General features: G+C 39.1%; 1 protein-coding gene across 1 annotated transcript in view; it reads right to left on the reverse strand.

Moving 5' to 3' along the window:
* Positions 1–17,450, reverse strand: part of REPS2 (RALBP1 associated Eps domain containing 2) — a 187,451-nt gene that overhangs the window by 86,889 nt on the left and 83,112 nt on the right. The window contains exons 7-9 of the mRNA XM_039852292.1: positions 15,043–15,106; positions 12,902–13,044; positions 7,172–7,266 (exon numbers count right to left, since the gene is read on the reverse strand). Of these exons, the coding sequence (XP_039708226.1) occupies positions 7,172–7,266; positions 12,902–13,044; positions 15,043–15,106 (302 nt within the window). The remainder of the gene's footprint in view (positions 1–7,171; positions 7,267–12,901; positions 13,045–15,042; positions 15,107–17,450) is intronic.

Here is a 17,450-nt window from a genome sequence, read left to right on the forward strand (position 1 = left end):
TAAAAAACAGCCTGCTTGTCATGTTACAAAAATTTTTCTGATGAACAGACCAAAATTTTCTCCTAACTCAATTATGGGGAAAGTCTTCGCTTATACTGATAAGTTATATACCCAAATTGATCAAATATTGATTAGTTTAAAATTCTGTTTAAAAATCTACTTACTATAAATTTATGTCTTATAAAGTTTCAATTAACATGCGCTCTAAGACCTCTGATAAGATTAAAGAATATAATTCATATTTGCTATATAAACATATTCTAAAGAGATAAAAATTGAAGGGTGACTGGGTCGAGGAAAAGGATGGGAGGAGGACTTGTCACTATATGCCTTTTGGTACTCTTTTTATTTTCAACATATTCAAAAAAATCAAATAAAGATAAATTTTAAAACTTAAAGGAGAGATATTCAAGATGGCGTAGACGGCTGTACATGCCTCCTCTAGCAACCACACCAAAATTATAACAAAACTACAGGGAAAAGAGTACGCAGAGTCGCCAGAGCCCTGGCTGAACAGAAGTCCTACAACTAAGTCACCTCGAAATGGTAGGCAGAGCGGAGACACCATACAGCCGGCCACAACATCAAGTGACAATGGAGAATCAGGAAGGTTACCTTGGCTGCAGAGTCACCTACCCCACCCGAGGAGCAAAGGGTCCTGGTCACACACTGGGATCCCCAGCTCAGGGTTCTGGCGCCAGAAGTCCCCACAACCTCTGACTTGAAAATCAGCAGAGATTGTGGAGCAGTGAGACAAAGGGGCCACAGGAAGTGGAGATCTTCCTCTTAAAGGGCCCACACCCCGCCTTACTCGCTGACATACTTGATCGCTCTGAGCTCTAGAGCCAGGCAGCTGCTCAACAGGCGCCATGGACACAGAGGGAGGTGCTGAGCTGTTGGGCTTCAGGGTGAGGTCCAGAGGGGTGTCTGGCTCCCGGACAAAGGTTCAGGCAAAAGCCATTGTTCCTTTGTTGAGCCGTCCCCTCTCCCAGACTGCAGATATAGGCACCGCCAACCTGGATAACACAGGTCGCTCCACCCAGGAGAGTCCCTGAGACTCCGCCTCCCCCAGTTGATGGGCCCACCCAAGCTGCTTCCAGTGATTTTGTTCCCTACAAATGGGCTGTGTTGGCTCCTGCTGCAAACTTTCATAAAATCTCTCAAAAGCTCACAAAACCCAAAGCGGCAGCATCTGGCCTCGGTGTGCCCTGTATCTCTTGTTGAGTAGTCCCAATGCCGGCACTAACAGCAGCCAGCCTGCTTTGGACTTGACCCCTTATGGCACCTATAAGCCCAGCATGGGTGGCAGCCATCTGTGGATTGTTTGGAGACTCTTACCAGGTAGCCCCGGAGGTGCCCAGGCTGCGGATGAACTTGGCCTACAGTTGGATCCCTCTCGGGTATGTACCAAGGGACTGCCCAGCCCAGCACACCTACCACATAAAGTCATTCTACTAAGACGAGAGACTTAGGAGCCCTACCTAATACATAGAAATAGACACAAGGAGGCAGCTAAAATAGAAGACAAAGAAACATGTCCCACTTGAAAGAATAGAACAAAGCTCCAGAAAAAGAATTCACCAAAACGGAGACAAGCAATGTACCAGATGCAGAGTTCAAAACACTGATTATAAGGATGCTCAATTAACTTAGAGAAAAAGTAGATGGACTCAGTGAGAACTTTAACAGAGATAGAAAACATAAAAATGGAGATGGAAATTATAAAAGGGAACCAGTCAGAAATGAAGAATACAATATCTGAGATGAAGAGTATATTAGAAGGAATCAACAGAGTAGAGGAAGCAGAGGATCAAATCACCCTTATAGAGGATGGGGAAGTCAAGGACACCCAATCAGAACGGTGACAAGAAGAAAGAATCCAAAATAATGAAGATAACATAAGGAGCCTCTGGGACAACATCAAATATAACAACATATGCCTCATAGGGGTACCAGAAGGAGAAGAGCAAGAAGTTGTAAATCTATTTGAAAAAATGATGGAAAATAGACATATAAGCCCAGGAAGCTCAGAGAGTCCCAAACAAGATGAACCTAAAGAGGCCCACACCAAGACATATAATTAAAATGCCAAAGGTTAAAGACAAAGAGAATCTTAAATATCAAGAGAAAAGTAGTTAGGGAGCTCCCATAAGACTGGCAGCTGATCTCTCAAAAGAAACTTTGCAGGACAGAAGAGTTGGCACAAAATATTCAAACTGATGAAAACCCATGATCTACAACCAAGATTACTTTATCCAGCAAAGCTATCATTTAGAATCAAAGGACAGATAAAGAGCTTCCCAGACAAGAAGAAGCTAAAGGAGTTCATCATCACCAAGGCAGCATTATAGGAAATGTTGGAGGGACTTTAAGATGAAGAAAAAATATGTAGCAAAAATATGAATAAAGAATGGCAATAACTATATATCTATTTACAAGTACTTCAAATGAAAAAGAATTAAGCGCTCCAATCAATAGAGAAAGTAGCTGAACGGATAAGAAAACAAGACCTTTACATATGCTGCCCACAAGAGACTCACTTCAGATTAAAAGGCACACACAGACTAAAAGCAAGGGGATGGAAAAAGATTGCAAGATGGACCTAGAGGGTAATGTGCTGAATGGAGTAAGTCAGATAGGGAAAGACAATTGCCACATGATTTCGTGTATATGTGGAATCTAAAGAATAAGATAAACAAAGAACAAAAACAAACTCATAGATACAGAGAATATTTTGAGGGTTACCCAGTCAGAAGGGGGGTGAGGGGGGTCTGTGAAAAGGGGTAAGGGATTAAGAAGTACAAATTGATAGCTACAAATAGTCGTGGAGATAGAAAGTATAGCATAAGGAATATAGCCAATAATATTGTAATAACTATGTATGGCATTAGAGGGGCACTAGATTTATTGGGGTGATCACTTTGTGAGTTATAGAGATGTCTAATCACTATGTTGTATACCTGAAACTAATATAGTATTGTATGCTAACTATAAATGAAAAATTATTATTAAAAAAATAAAACTGAAAATGAAGTATGGTAAATTCCTGGAGCTACCTAGGTGCTCCAAATGGCTAAATGGTTTACCTCTCTTGGCATCTGAACAACCTCAGAATGATAAACAATATTTATGTTTTTAAAGTATTCCAAAGAATGGCATTATAGTGCTGCTTGGCTGGAACCTGATCTAAGATTTAACAATCCTCAAGCAGGTCATACTTGGCATTACAATGAAGCATCCAGATGTAATTTCCTATTCAAAGTCTACTATCTCCGTTGGAACAAAGGATGTATCTTAACAGTGCCTTCCTTTCATTTTCTTCTCCCACCTCAATTATAAACCAGATCCTTAGTAGAGCAAAATGATTTAGGAGTAGAAAATGCAGATAAAATGAAATCCTTAAAAAAAAAAAAAAGTTGAAATTTTTAAAATCTAAATAGAAAGACACCTCATGCTTATAGGTCAGAAGACTTAATATTGTTAAGATGGCAATATTCCCCAATTCACCTACAGATTCAATGCACTCCTCACTTTTCTGCAGAATTTGATCAGCTGGCCCTAAACTTCATATGAAAATGCAAGGGACCCAGAATAACGAAAATATTCTTGAAAAAGAACAGTTGAAGGACTCACACTTCTCAATTTCAAAACCTACCACAAAGTTACAGTAATCAAGACAGTGTGGTACTAGTATAATGACCTATAGATCAATGGCACAGAACTGAGAATCCATAAGTAAGCCCTTACATTTATGATCAATGATCTTCAACAATGATGTAAACAATTCAATGAGAAAAAATGTTTTTCCCAATAAATGATGCTGGGATAACTAAATATTCATATACAAAAAAATGAAGTCAGACCTCTTCCTCATAGCATACACAAAAATTAACTCAAAAAATAGATCACAGACCTAAACGTAAGACCTAAAACTATGAAACTCTTAGAAGAAAACATATGAGTAAATCTCCATGATCTTACATTAAGCAATGGTTTCTTAGATATGACACCAAAAGCACAAGCAACAAGAGAAAAAAATAAATTGAACTTCATCAAAATAAACATTTGTGTTGCAAAGGACACGATCAAGAAAGGGAAAAGAAAAACCAAAGAGAGAGTAAACACTTGCAAATTATCTACCTAATAAAGGACTTACATCTAGAATATATAAAGAGCACTTATGACTTCATAATAAACAACCCAATTTATAAACAAAGGATCTGAATAGACATTTCACCAAAGAAGATATACAAATAGCTAACAAGCACACCAAAAGATATTCGACATCATTAGTCATTAGGAAATTCAAATCAAAACCATGAGATGCCACTTCACTCCCTCTAGGATGGCTAAAATCAAAAAGACAGATAATAACAAGTGTTAACAAGGATGGAGGAAACTGGACCCCTCAGACATGGCTGGTAGAGGAATATAAAATGGTGCAACTGCTTTGTAAAGCAGTCTAGTAGATCCTTAAAAAGTTAAACATAAGTTATAATATGTTTCAACTATTCCACAACTAGGCATATGCCCAAGGGAATTAAAAACATGTTAACACAAAAACTTGTACATGAATGTTCATAGCAGCATTTTTTTTTCTAGCAGCCCCGAAGTGGAAACAACCCAAATGTCCACTAACTGAAGAATGGACAAAATGTGGCTTATCCACAATGAAATACTATTCAGGAATAAAAAGAAATAATGCAGATACATGCTACAACGTGAACGAACTTTAAAACATACTAGTGAAAGAAGCTGGTCGCCAAAAGACTACATATTATATGATTCTATTTCTATGAAATGTTCGGAATAGGTAAATTCAGAGACAGAAAATTAGTGACTACCAGAGGCTGGGGGGAGGGGGCATAGTAAATGATAATGAGTAAAGGTTTTCTTTTAGGGTGATGAAAATGTTCTAAAACTAGACTATAGTGATGGTTGCACAACTTTTTTTTTTTACTGTAGAAAAGTTTTATTAGGAGAAAGTACACTTTCAGACGTGGAAGCGGGCCTGAGCAAGAGAAGTGTGGCTCAAAAGGCCAGCTGCAGAACTTAATATACTAAAAACCACTGGATTGTATACTTTAGATGAGTATGGTATGTGAATTACTTCTCAGTAAAGCTGTTTACAAAAGAAATTCAGTAATCTAAGAAACATTGCTTAAGAAGAATATACCTGAAATTATAATCTTTAATTCTTGATGGAACATGGTTACAACTCTGCTGCCATCAGAAAAAGGTATACTGCTGAGCATACTTCTCATGACCTGAATCATCTGCAGCTTCATTCACAACACAAACATCCAAATGGAGTCAGCCCTCACAAGGCTGGTACCAAGATCTATTTAAATTACATGCATGCATTCATGAGAGATCCAAAGGTTGGTAGAAAGAACAATGAATGAAATAATTTAGAAGAACATGAAACATTTAATCATTAGTTATTAAAATCTGACCTATACTATTTGAATGGCCAAACCATCCATTAACCTTATTACTTTACCCTTGAATTGTTTATTACATTATCTAAAAGCACCACACTTTCCAAAATAACAACTTTGCTGAGAAAGAGATTTTTGTTGTTCTTTTGCTTCTTGTTTGTCCAGGGCAAAGACTAGGTAGACTATGGAGCCAGTGAAAGAATACAAAAATACATAAAATTAGCTGAATATAAGGTCCTTGTATATGTATAAGTCAGTAATAAATTTCTCAAAAAACAGCATTATTTGTCTTGTTGGAAGGGCAAAAACCACCTGATACCATGGCAAGTTGGAACGAGATACTTGTCTAGAAAGAATAAGAATTTATGATATTTTTTAGTAAATCACCTAGCCACCTCATAATTTTACACAAGCAAGAAGATCCATAGCAAAAAACCACCACCACCACCACCACCACAAACACACACACACACACAACAACACACACACACATACACACACGCGTCAACTGCTGAAGAGAGCTATGAAGGCATCTGGCCTGGCCTAAAAGACAAACCTCTCCAGACACTGCTAGCAGCCCAAGAGTACACTGAAGGCCATCAAAAATGACTAAATAGTGTTTGTTTCTCCATCATATGCATTCTACAGAAAAAGAAATTTAAAAAGCCATACTCTTCAAATGCACATCTATCATTCCTCCCGAAATCACTTTTCTTTACATCTTTTTCCTATGAGTAGAAATCTGTTGAGGAAAGTAACACAGAGGCTACAACTCAAAGAAAGAGTAGCAGAGAGGTCAAGAGATGTTCTCAGAGGGAGCAGTTCAGAAGCAGGCTTGATTCATTCAGAGGAACAGAGAATGTCATCTACAACACAGTAGATACAAGGGCTTCATGTGAAAGAATAAATAATCACACACAGTTACAAGACATTAAAGAAACGGCCCGGTATCCTACCTTTGACTTCTATTATCTTGCAACAGTTTTAACTAGGATCAGAGAACTGTAATGGAAGCCTATGAATAAACCTCCATTTATTAAACATTTCCAGATTTTTTTTTTAGGACAGGAACAGCAGATACCATAAGCTATCATCACATAGCAATCATAATGATGATGATGACAACAGTGCTGAAATTAACAATAACCATAACAACTCTTATTTACTGATGCGCACCGAAGGACCACTAAGCCCGTGGCTAAGCCCCTACCTACATCAATGGCCCACCATGGTGGCAATTCTCTGGGTTCCCTTGGGGACCATCCAAATCAGTCTTCATTTGGTCCAAAAGCTAAAAACCCTGAGGGAGAAGGCAGCTTTAAATGTGGTTTGGGGCCTTCACATATAGTTCTCAAACCTCCTCTCAAAATTGCTCTGGTTCATTATACCTTGTTAATACTCAGCTACTAAAAATACAACTTTACAATGGTTACTTCAGAATTAAAACTTGGTTAGTAAATAACTTGGCTAGCATTTTTCTACCTCAATTTCATCTCTAGAAAGTCAAGAGACAACTTTTCTTGTTTCACCAAATCCAGTTTTAGAGAGAAAAGGGATAAAAAGATAATTATAGATATATCAGGTATCTGGATCTGAAAGGCTGAGCCTCAAAGTACTAAGTATGAAGAGAATATGTCAGAAAAGTGGATTTTACAGTTTGTAAAGAACATAAGCTAATAGATTTAATTCTACACACATCCTTAACTCATTAACATATGAAGATCTTTTACCTCCATCCGATTCAAGTCACGGGGTTGTTGGTTTCCTGGCATTGACTCAGAATAAGAATCAAATAAAGCACACTCCCACTTGGGCTTAGGAAAAGCTAAGAAGAAACAAAAAGAAAATATAACGATATATACTACAGTCATAGCAGGCACTGTTTTCTAAAAGCTCCTCTGTGCCTGTTAAATATAATAAAATCGGCTAGTTCCTATTGACTCATTATGGTACTAATCACACCGAGGTGGTATTTTCAGTTCATTATATATACAACCTAGAACTTCTACCATTCCCATATTATACATGATGAAACTGAGGAACCGTGAAGTTAAGCAATTTAACTCAAGGTCATATAGCCAGTAAATGGAAGAGCTGAGACTTAAACTGCCAACAGTCCTGCTAGCATAGTAGTTATTTTCCACATTAACCATCACTATCACAATACTTAAGTTTCAACTATGCTACTAGAATAATTTTTAAATGGAAGTAACTATGGTGATAGTTTTAATACTATAAACATTAAATAAGGAACTACTACTACATTTTAGCTATTGTTGTAGGAAATAGACAAGATTATATAATGATATGTGCCCAAGAAAACTTTATGAAATGCTCATTTCTTTTGGTTGGCAGAAATAACAAAAGTAAGAGCACAAGTTCTTGCTGATTTATAACAGAGGAAATAAGAATCATCTTATGGGTTTCTTCTAACATAGAACAGGGACAGGGGCTGTTAGTTGAGTAGCTGGGTAGATCGGCATGAGGAAAAATCATGCTACTTGGTAAGCTAATATTTAACAGCCATGCTATTTCTTAGAAGTGGATTGTTTCACCACTTTGTCAAAAAAAATAATTAAAAAAGAAATGTCTCAACGACTAGAAAATTTGTCAATATTCCAAAGAGGAAAAGCAGATTGGGGTAGACAATAAACAGATCGAACTTGTCAAGAAAAGCTATTAAGAAACCAAAATTTCAATGCCTTATGTGATACTGTGATTTATAATAAAAAATATATATATATTTGATCTTTGTCCCCATTTCTGGCACAGAGCCCCCAAACCCCTTGGAATTTCCTAAGTGATGAGAGCAACTACCACGTCTGTTATTAGGTTAATGAGGTGACTTGTGGACTCCACTCAAGGGCGGGAGCCCAGGTGCCAGCAGGAGCCAACCTTGTGATTAGAGGATTAGCACTTTCAGCCCCAGCCCAATTGCTGGGGACGAAGAGGGGCTTGAGGTTGAATCAACCACCAATGGCCAGTGACTTAGTCCATCATGACTATGTCATGAAGCCTCCGTAAAAACCCAGAAGTATGGCTTGTTGCTCCTTTCTTGGAGAGCTTCCAGGCTGGGGAACCGGAACGCTTCTGTGTGCCGCTGTGCTGGGCCCCAAGCTCCACAAGGACAAAAGCTCCTTCGTTCAGGACCTCAGCCTTTGTATCTGTTCATCTGGCTGATCCTTTAGTATCCTTTGTAATAAATCAGTAACCTAGTGAGAAAATGGGTTTTCCTGAGTCCTGTGAGCTGCTCTAGCAAATTAATCAAATCCGAGGAAGGGTTGTGAAAACCTCTGATTTGTAGCCAGTCAAGTAGAAGTGCAGGTAACTACCTGGACTTGAGCCTGGCATCTGAAGTGGAAGGCAGTCTTAAGCCTTTTACCCGTGGATTCTGATTCTATCTCCAGGCAGATAGTGTCACAATTGACTTGAATTGACACCTTGCTGGTGTCCAAAACCTACTTGTAGGTGTGGGGAAGCCTACATACACAGGTTGAAAGCAGCTCTAGGAACCCTTTTCACCATGTTTCAAAAAAAAATTTTTAATCGTGTTAAAAATGGACTGGCGTTTTTAATAATTTCTCACCCTCCCACACCCACCTGGGTTTGAAATGCCAACTTCCCTCTGCAGTAAAGTACTGGCCACTGAGTAACAGCTACTATAGACAGTTAAGTACAAGCACCTTAAATTGTTCACTTGCTTACTCTGGACTGAAGTTCACTGATAGCAGGTGGGGCAAAGCACGGGCCCTGATGATTTCTGACTATACCAGGTCTCACTCTTTTCTTGGTAAAAACAACAAAACCGCTTTCCAAGTACCATTCCTCAATCCAGCCCAAGAGCAAGTTTAACTGAGATAAGATTTCTCTTTCTAGTTTACCAACCAGTGATCTGACTAGAATTAGATGAGTAATGAATGCCGTATCACAAATGCGCAAGGGGATCTTGCTGGGCAGAAAGCTAACACGTTCAAAAACTACAAATGCCATCAGTTAACTGCTACATCTTTCAGCATGTCCTCATGTCCTCATCTCCGCACCTCCACCGTCACCTCTCCAGTCCCAGCACCCTGCGTTTCTTGACTAGACTGCTCCCATAACCTGGTCTTCCGGTTTCCACCCTTGCTCTCTGGTTGGCAACCAGCATGATCCTTCCAAACAGCAAATCTGACTGTGTCACTTCCCTGCTTGAAACACATCAAGGTCATTGCCCATGTTCTGCTCCCCGCCTTCCTCTTCAGCCTCTTCCCCGGCCCCTCCAGCCCCAGCTCTCTGCACTCCAGCTACTGTGGCCTGAACGATACATTACCCCCCCTACTCCAAGCCGCCTCTCAGGGCTTCGGCAGCATACCTGCTGTCCCCTCTGCCAGAGCCCACTCTTCCCTATTCTTCACCTACGTGGCCCTTAGCTCATCCTTCACATATCAGCTCAAACATTTAAGGACGTCTTCCCCAAGGTCATGCACCGTGGTACTGCAGTTGCACTTCTTCATAGCACCTATCGATGGCTCCAACTACACATGTGAGTTTATTTAACATCAATCCTCTAACTGCCAGCAAGTTCCATGATGGTAGGAACTCTCTTTTATATAGCATTCTGGCCAGAGAGAATAACAAGGTGCCTCTCATAGCAAATACTCAAATGTTTTTAACAAACGACAGTAAAAATCTACACCAGAATCTACCCAGTCACCTAGAAATGAAAATATCAAAAGGCCCATGGGTAAGCCACCAAATAATCCAACTTTTCCTTCCAATTCTGCCCTTTAATTTTCACTGTGGGAGGAAAATCAGATACAACAATTCCTGTTTCATTATTTTATTGTAAATAAGCTCATACGTAGTTGTGAATGCATAAGAGTATAAACTAAATTTATATTCTTCACCAACCTTATCAAAAACTGGATTAGATGTTTTTTAAAAGACTGAATATAGACCAATTAGAAAATTGTTGGAACAAGAGCTAAGTTTTTAAAAAGTGAGATATCATAAAAATGAACCCCCAAATCAACAGAACCACTCATATTTCAAAGTCCAAAAGCACAGAGGAGATCTAGACAGTTCTGGCCATTTTCTTGAGCTATAAACAAAGATAAACATGGGTGGATAAAAAGCATTAACAGCTAAACCCTCGGGGTTTGACTAAAATATACTGTCACTGAGTTTGATGGGGTTTTATGAGGTCTTTCATGTTTTTTGTTAGAACCCTATAAATATTATTTAAGAATAATCCCACAAGCTCTCAAAATGACGTGCAATTTTTGTTTAATTGAAGGGTATGTGATGGATTTCTCAGTTGTTTCCATATAAATGAACACTGACATCTTCCACAGAAGACCAGGAAGAAACGAGGGGCTGCTTTCCAAATGAAGGAAGATGCCCCTTGGCCGGTGGGCTATTTCAAAACTTCCCTCTACTGCATAAGCAAGGCAAAGCCAGCTATTTGCAGCAGTGAAGGAATCAAGAGGCCGTTTCTATTCTGTTAACACACTTTTTTCTCTGGGCTTTCAAATTTGTAAAAATTTTATCAGTGATGTTTGAAACAGTCCATGAAACACTTGGATACCTACAAAGTGACTTTTCAAACAAGGAGTCATGACATCTGGCATAGATTCCATGGCCATACTGTATCAGAACAATAAAACACCGCTAATCGAGATCCAAAAACAGAAAGCTAAGTGTAGGCACAAGAGATAAGTTTACACAGGACTCTACAGGGCTGGCAAGAGGAAACGGTGACAGCATTAAATATAACTAAATTGCCCAGAGCAGATCTTGATCCATTGGTCAGATGTTCATCCCTATTAGAGAAATAAAGCCCCATGTGGCCCCACTCCCAGGATAAGGGGTTCCTGGATGACCCTGCACTGACTTAGTTATGGGAGCCATACAGTCGCCAAGACAGCCCCAGGAATGTTGGTCCTTCTTTGCCTCAATCCAGGAGAGAGAGGAGAGGTGGGGAAAGGGGGGAGAAGGAGAGAGAAGAGAGAAGAGAGGAAGGGAAGAGAGAGAGAGGAGAGGAGGAGGGGAGGAGAGAGAGTGGATAAGAGCTAAAGGGGGAGGAAAGAGAGGAGAATGGGAGAAAAAGAGAAGCAAGGGACCATATAAAAGAAATGAGAAACAATGGTTGTCATACTACCTACAACAACTTCTAGTTCAGAGAACTCCTGCAAGTCTCCCCCCAACACAAGTAGGGAGGCTGCAAACCAGGTGCAGCCTGTTATAATCAGAAAGCAGCTGCTATCAGCAAAGTCCAAGCTCTGAAATGAGTAGTAGTTTTGCTCTCTGAGCCCTCCCCTTCATACATTTTATGGAGCCGTTTGGGAAAGATCCCAGAATGCGTCACTCTTCCCCCAACATGGTTACCTGTCACTGGCACTAGCCACATATTTGGTCTCTTCCCCTCACATCTCAGCTGAACTCCCTCCACCCCTTCACTACCTAATACAGAAAATAACAGACTTTTTATTTAAGAGTCAGAGACCCCAAGACTGACTTAGATAAGTCATTGGCCGCTTTGTATGTGGTGTTGTTATGAGGAGGGGACAAGATAATCTAAGATCTTTTCCAGCTCTAACCACAAAAGTTATACTCTATTAATGACTAATCACATTGTCTTTTGACACTGCTCCCTCTTGCCAATATTTATCCATGACTAATGTCACATTTTTAAGAGACTTTGCCTAAAAAGCGAGAAAGGTTGCTGAAAGCACCAGCTATCTCTGGACCTTGTCAATGGGAGCTATACAGAAATCAGATCACTGCCCACTGCCTCTGAAAATGGCAAGAGACACTGTTAATTTGTCCAATCTTCTAAAGGAACTGATGCAAATGTGGGATCGCCATGACTTTTTCCTATCCAAAGGTTTGTAGGATAACTGTTTTATCAAAGAGAAAGACAAGAGAGTTCTATTCCAACCTTCTGGTATGCTAGAATGTTCTCGATCTTTATCCAATTGCAGTTACATGAGTGTATACAAATGTAAAAATCCATCAAGTGTATATTTAAGATTACAGCACTGCAGATTTCACTGCATTTGATTTTTTAGCTTTTTCACTAGGTATAAGAGTTCTATTTCATTTCATTGCCCAAGGCCACATGAGAACAGTGGGACATGCCTAAAGAAGCCAAGTCAGCACTTGGCTGTACAAGAAGTTGTTCTTCTTCATTTTATATCAGCTAGGAGATTTAGTACTTGCCTACGGCACAATTTTCATGAAAGGGTAAGTGACTTTGGTTCGAATCAGTCCAGAGAACACTAGAATGGGAATAACAGATGACTTACACCCAGATCATCCCATTACTTATAAGGTGTGAAAGTCTAATATTGGTAAAAAGACTATAACTGTAGATACAAAGGACTCCCCCAAAGTGTCTGGACACCATTTAAGAACGAAAAGTTTCTTGTAAGGCTTGGATGGAAAATGCCTAAGGTTTAGGATATACAATGAGGCCTCACCTGCTTGTAGGTACTCAGGCTGCAGAGTTGGAGGGAGGCCTTCCGGCAGTGGATAGCCGTTCTTCCGGGCCACAATGAGATGAAATGCAGCACAGAACTCAGGCAAGGTCAGGGCACCATCACAGTCAGCATCACTAAGTTCCCTAAATATAACAGATGTCATAAGTAGCTAACACGGGGCTTAGAGGTAATTTTACTCAGCCTCAAAGAGGCAAACAATTCCCAGGCTCTCTGGTGTGGCCCTGCAGGGTCCCCAAAACACGTGAAATCTCAGGGGGCCACATGGAGGAAGAAAAATGACTTACATCATTGGCATTGGTAGCATTTTATAAATAAAAATTTTAATTCTTCAGGTTCTCTGGTAGGTCTCTTTTACAATGCTGAGTACACAAGACAAGCAACTATGGCACAAAAAGTAAAATGATAACCAGGATTTCAGTTAGGTGATAGTCGTTCAGTAAACGCATGGTGTGAAGAGCTCCGGACTTGGTGCTCCAAACAGTCAGAGGAAGGGCTGGCCCCAACTCTTCTTCAGTTGGTCCGGCCATTATACAGTTACTAGCGCTCAGAAATAAGCAGTGCATTTTTCAGCTTTAAGGAAAAGCCTTGAACTTTTCAAGTCACATAAATGTTGTATCAAAAAAAAAAATAGCTTGAGAATTCCCTCCTGGGAAAATGTAAGTAAGCTCAATAAATACTGGTTGAATAATGTTTTCAGATAAAACTAGCAACTAGGGAAGGCTGGAACCAGATAAGACAGAAAGAAAGAAAGGGAGAGTCTCGAAAAGGCTTATCTTTGCTTCAGTCCTTGTTTTCCACTGAAAGGCACAGACCTATTTACTCAGCACAAAAGAAACCTATCTGCCAAAGTAATGAAGACCCTAATAAGCTCAACCAGTCTCTTAGGTGTACAGAGAGACAAGTATACTTGTGTTAGTACAAGCAGAGTGAGAAGACATATAAAATTGTACTAGAAAGGTATTACTATTTGAAGAAAAAAATATCAAAGGTAAAAAACTCCATTACTTTCCTTTGGGCCATTCGCATCCTCCCCCCTCAAACCAAGGCTACCCCCAGCCCCCTGAAATGGCAGCCCCCCAGTCAGGGCTTCCAGGGCTGGATGGAGAGAGTACCATTCAGCTTTCACAGATAGTTCTCAACAAAAAGACAGAAGCCTCATGCCAATTATGGTTAAGACTGGGAATTCTGCCAAAATGCATTGTATTCTTTTGAAAATAATTTTTTTCCCAGCTTTAAAATCTAAGAAAAGGCTTGCTGTAAAAGAGTTATGCTAGAATATATTGCTGAAGAATACATCCGGCTGAGAATCCTAGGTACCTGGGCACGCACAGGATTATCGTAATAGTTTTCCAATAAAATGCAAAAAACATGATGAGCAATTTTAAATGCTATCATAATTTTTGAAAATCCTTGTGGAAAAAAAAAGTTTTGCATACATAATCCAATGTTTTAATTATATATTTATAGCAGCACGGTCTCCCACCCAGTCGTGAGGAATAACAGCCCAGAGGCGGCCAGGAGTGTATGGAGACAGTGAGCATTTCCACAAATGCAAATGGGGCCCCCTGGACTGTCCCGGCACAGCCCTTCTAGAGCCAGGGCGGTGGCCAGCTCACAGCAAGATGCAGTGCACGCCAGGGCTACAAGTCTGAATTAGGGCCCAGCTGATAAACACCAGCTGAATTTATGAAGCTTGGAGGCAGCTAGAATAGTCAAATTTAACTTAATTTCAAAACATCTGTGGACTTTCTGTTAACCTGGCCTCATAAAATATTATAAAGAATAGCTTTTCGAGGTCCTCTGGTTATTTGCATGACAAGTAGAAAAATCTGAAAATAAAATACGCAAGGTAGAAATTCTCATATGCCCACACGATTGCTAATACTTAAAAGGGATCTACGTTAGGATAAGAAATTACTCTTTAATAACAGCTAACATATAGTGTGCTTTTCATATAATAACTTATTTAATCTTAACAGCAACAAAAATCTAAATTCTATTCACTCTTTCACTTTGTTAAAAAAAACATTCAAAAGATAAGACTTGTAAAAGGCAACAGGAGGAGCTAATGGATGAATATGGATAACAGTATCATACCATTTAGCATTAATTGTACTTACCATATATAGGAGAGTTCTGGAATGGAAAGCTTTGATTTAGTGAAGAAGTTCTTGGCCACTGAACCTGTCAAGAGTCATTGTTTAAATAAATCATTAATTACTTATCTAGAGCAGCTTTTATATTTAATGTCAATAAATTACCATTTTTTCATTCAGCAAATACTACCATATAATCACAAACACAACATGTATTTATTAAAGCAACTACGAATCATGGGGCTAAAAACAGGTAAACAGATTTTAAAAGAATATATAAATAAGAATACAGCAAAAGAAGCAATGACATAATACTAATTATGACATGGGAATTATATTAATTCCTGCTTCATTTTTACTGAAAATCTGCAAAATTTTACTGAAAATTCAAAAGACAAATTTCAAAATTGTTAAAGTAAAAATCTGCCAAGCATGGTAGAAAACATGATAGAAAAACATGAAGAAAATTAACACCATTAATCTCATCACACAGAGATAAGACAGGCATCTTGGGAAAGAGTTTTTGTGAGATTTAAGATCTTCGGTGGCTCTTTAAGAAACTTATCCAGGAAACTCTTTTACTTTATTCATTGCAAATTTAGCAATATCAATCAAAATCAACTGAGAACCATTTTACATGTTACATAGCTGTAAGTACCAGCTGCACTTAAAATGTTTGACCCAATCATTGTTGAGATTGAAATTTTTATGCTTCCGGTTCTCTAAACAGTTTCGTAGTTCAAAGGCCTCAATTCTAACACAAATAATCAAATCAAAGCCCCAAGCTCTATTTTAAGCTGATAAAGTCAAAAGTCATTCCATGGCAATTACAAGTCTTCTAATTAGCCCCAAAACGATGAATTATAATGGACCCTGAAGCAGAATTCTTATCCTTTGATAGATTATTAAAGATCAAAGGCAAAGGGCCCTATAAACCAATGAACCTTCTCCCCAAAAGCATTCCGGAAATAATGCTGACATATGACTGTTGGTCATTAATGCAACTACCTTGTCAAACATTTGTCAAAAGTGTCCTGAAAGCCTATTTATTAGCTATTTTATAGATATAAAGACAGTTTCCTCTCACGTCATTCTTCTTTTTCCTTATAGCCTTTCTTCAAATCACACTAGGCCCGAACCCACAACTAGAGGTCTGGCCTGGCCTTCAGTCCTGGCCTTGCACCATGGTGTCCCAGAGAGGTTATGTGGAGCCCATAGGGAAGCTGACAGCTAACAAGTTCAGGTGTGCCCTGGCTGCCACCTGCCAAAGGAGGAAGCTAAATGAGAAAGCCCGAGTGCTCCCTCCTTTGGTGCTGGTGACAGTTCAAATCATGAGACAGAACCCTCACCCCAGCCCCACCCCCAGCAACCACAGAAATCCCAAGCCAGCCTCCTTTCCTCGTTCTTTCCAGCCATTTCAGACCTTGCTGGGAAGCCACGTGAGGGGCACAAGAGGGCAGGTTTAAAAGCTGTCAGCAGTCAGTCATCAAAACATGGATTCAGACTTGTTATTACAACAGGAAGACATTCAGCCCAGTAAACTACAGCTACACACAGCATTGATACATCAGGGATAAAATGGTAGCACACCAGATATATATAGACTTTGAAAACATAAAGGGCAGTAACCCAATATAAAAATGGGTAGAGCTAAGAGAGTTCACAAAAATAGATGCAAATGACTCTTAATTATATAAAAAAGTTTTGACCTTGTTCATAAAAGATCTGTAAATTAAAACCACACAAGATATGATTTCTTGCCTATCAGATGGGGGAAAATAAAAGTTAACATGTTTTGCTAACAAGACTGGGGAAATAGGCTTCTTATACAATGCTGGTGGGATGACAAAATGGCACAATGCCAGTGAAGAGGTGTTTTGCAGTATCTCACAAAATCACTTTATCCAAAGATACATTGACAAAAATATAAAAAGGCATGCAAAAGGCTATTCACAACAAATATTTGTAACAGCAAAAGACTAGAAATAATCCTAATAGAGGACAGGCTGAATAAATGTTTGCACATTCACACGATCCAGTAGTACACAGCTATAAAAGGGAAGGGGAAATATCTCTACATGCAACTATGGCATATAATCACCATGACATACTATTAAGTGAAAAAAGCAAAGTGAAGAAAAGTATAAATAGTATGCTACCATTTATCCAAGATAGAGATAAGAATACACACACAAATATACAGAGATACGCACATACATGTACTTGCTTTTATTTTTAAAAACACACAGATAAATCATAAAAAAGGTGGAAGGACAGGAAGGAACAAGATACAGAGGATAGAGATAGAAGTCAGACTTCTTTGTAGATTGTTTTATAGATGTGACTTTAGAATCACGTGACTATTTTAGATAACTATAAAATTAAAGTTTAAAAACACAATCCCTAAAAATCGAAATCGAATAAAACTGAAA

This window comes from Pteropus medius, unplaced genomic scaffold (genome assembly GCF_902729225.1).
Source record: "Pteropus medius unplaced genomic scaffold, Ma_sr-lr_union100, whole genome shotgun sequence".
In the NCBI taxonomy this organism is placed as follows: domain Eukaryota; kingdom Metazoa; phylum Chordata; class Mammalia; order Chiroptera; family Pteropodidae; genus Pteropus; species Pteropus medius.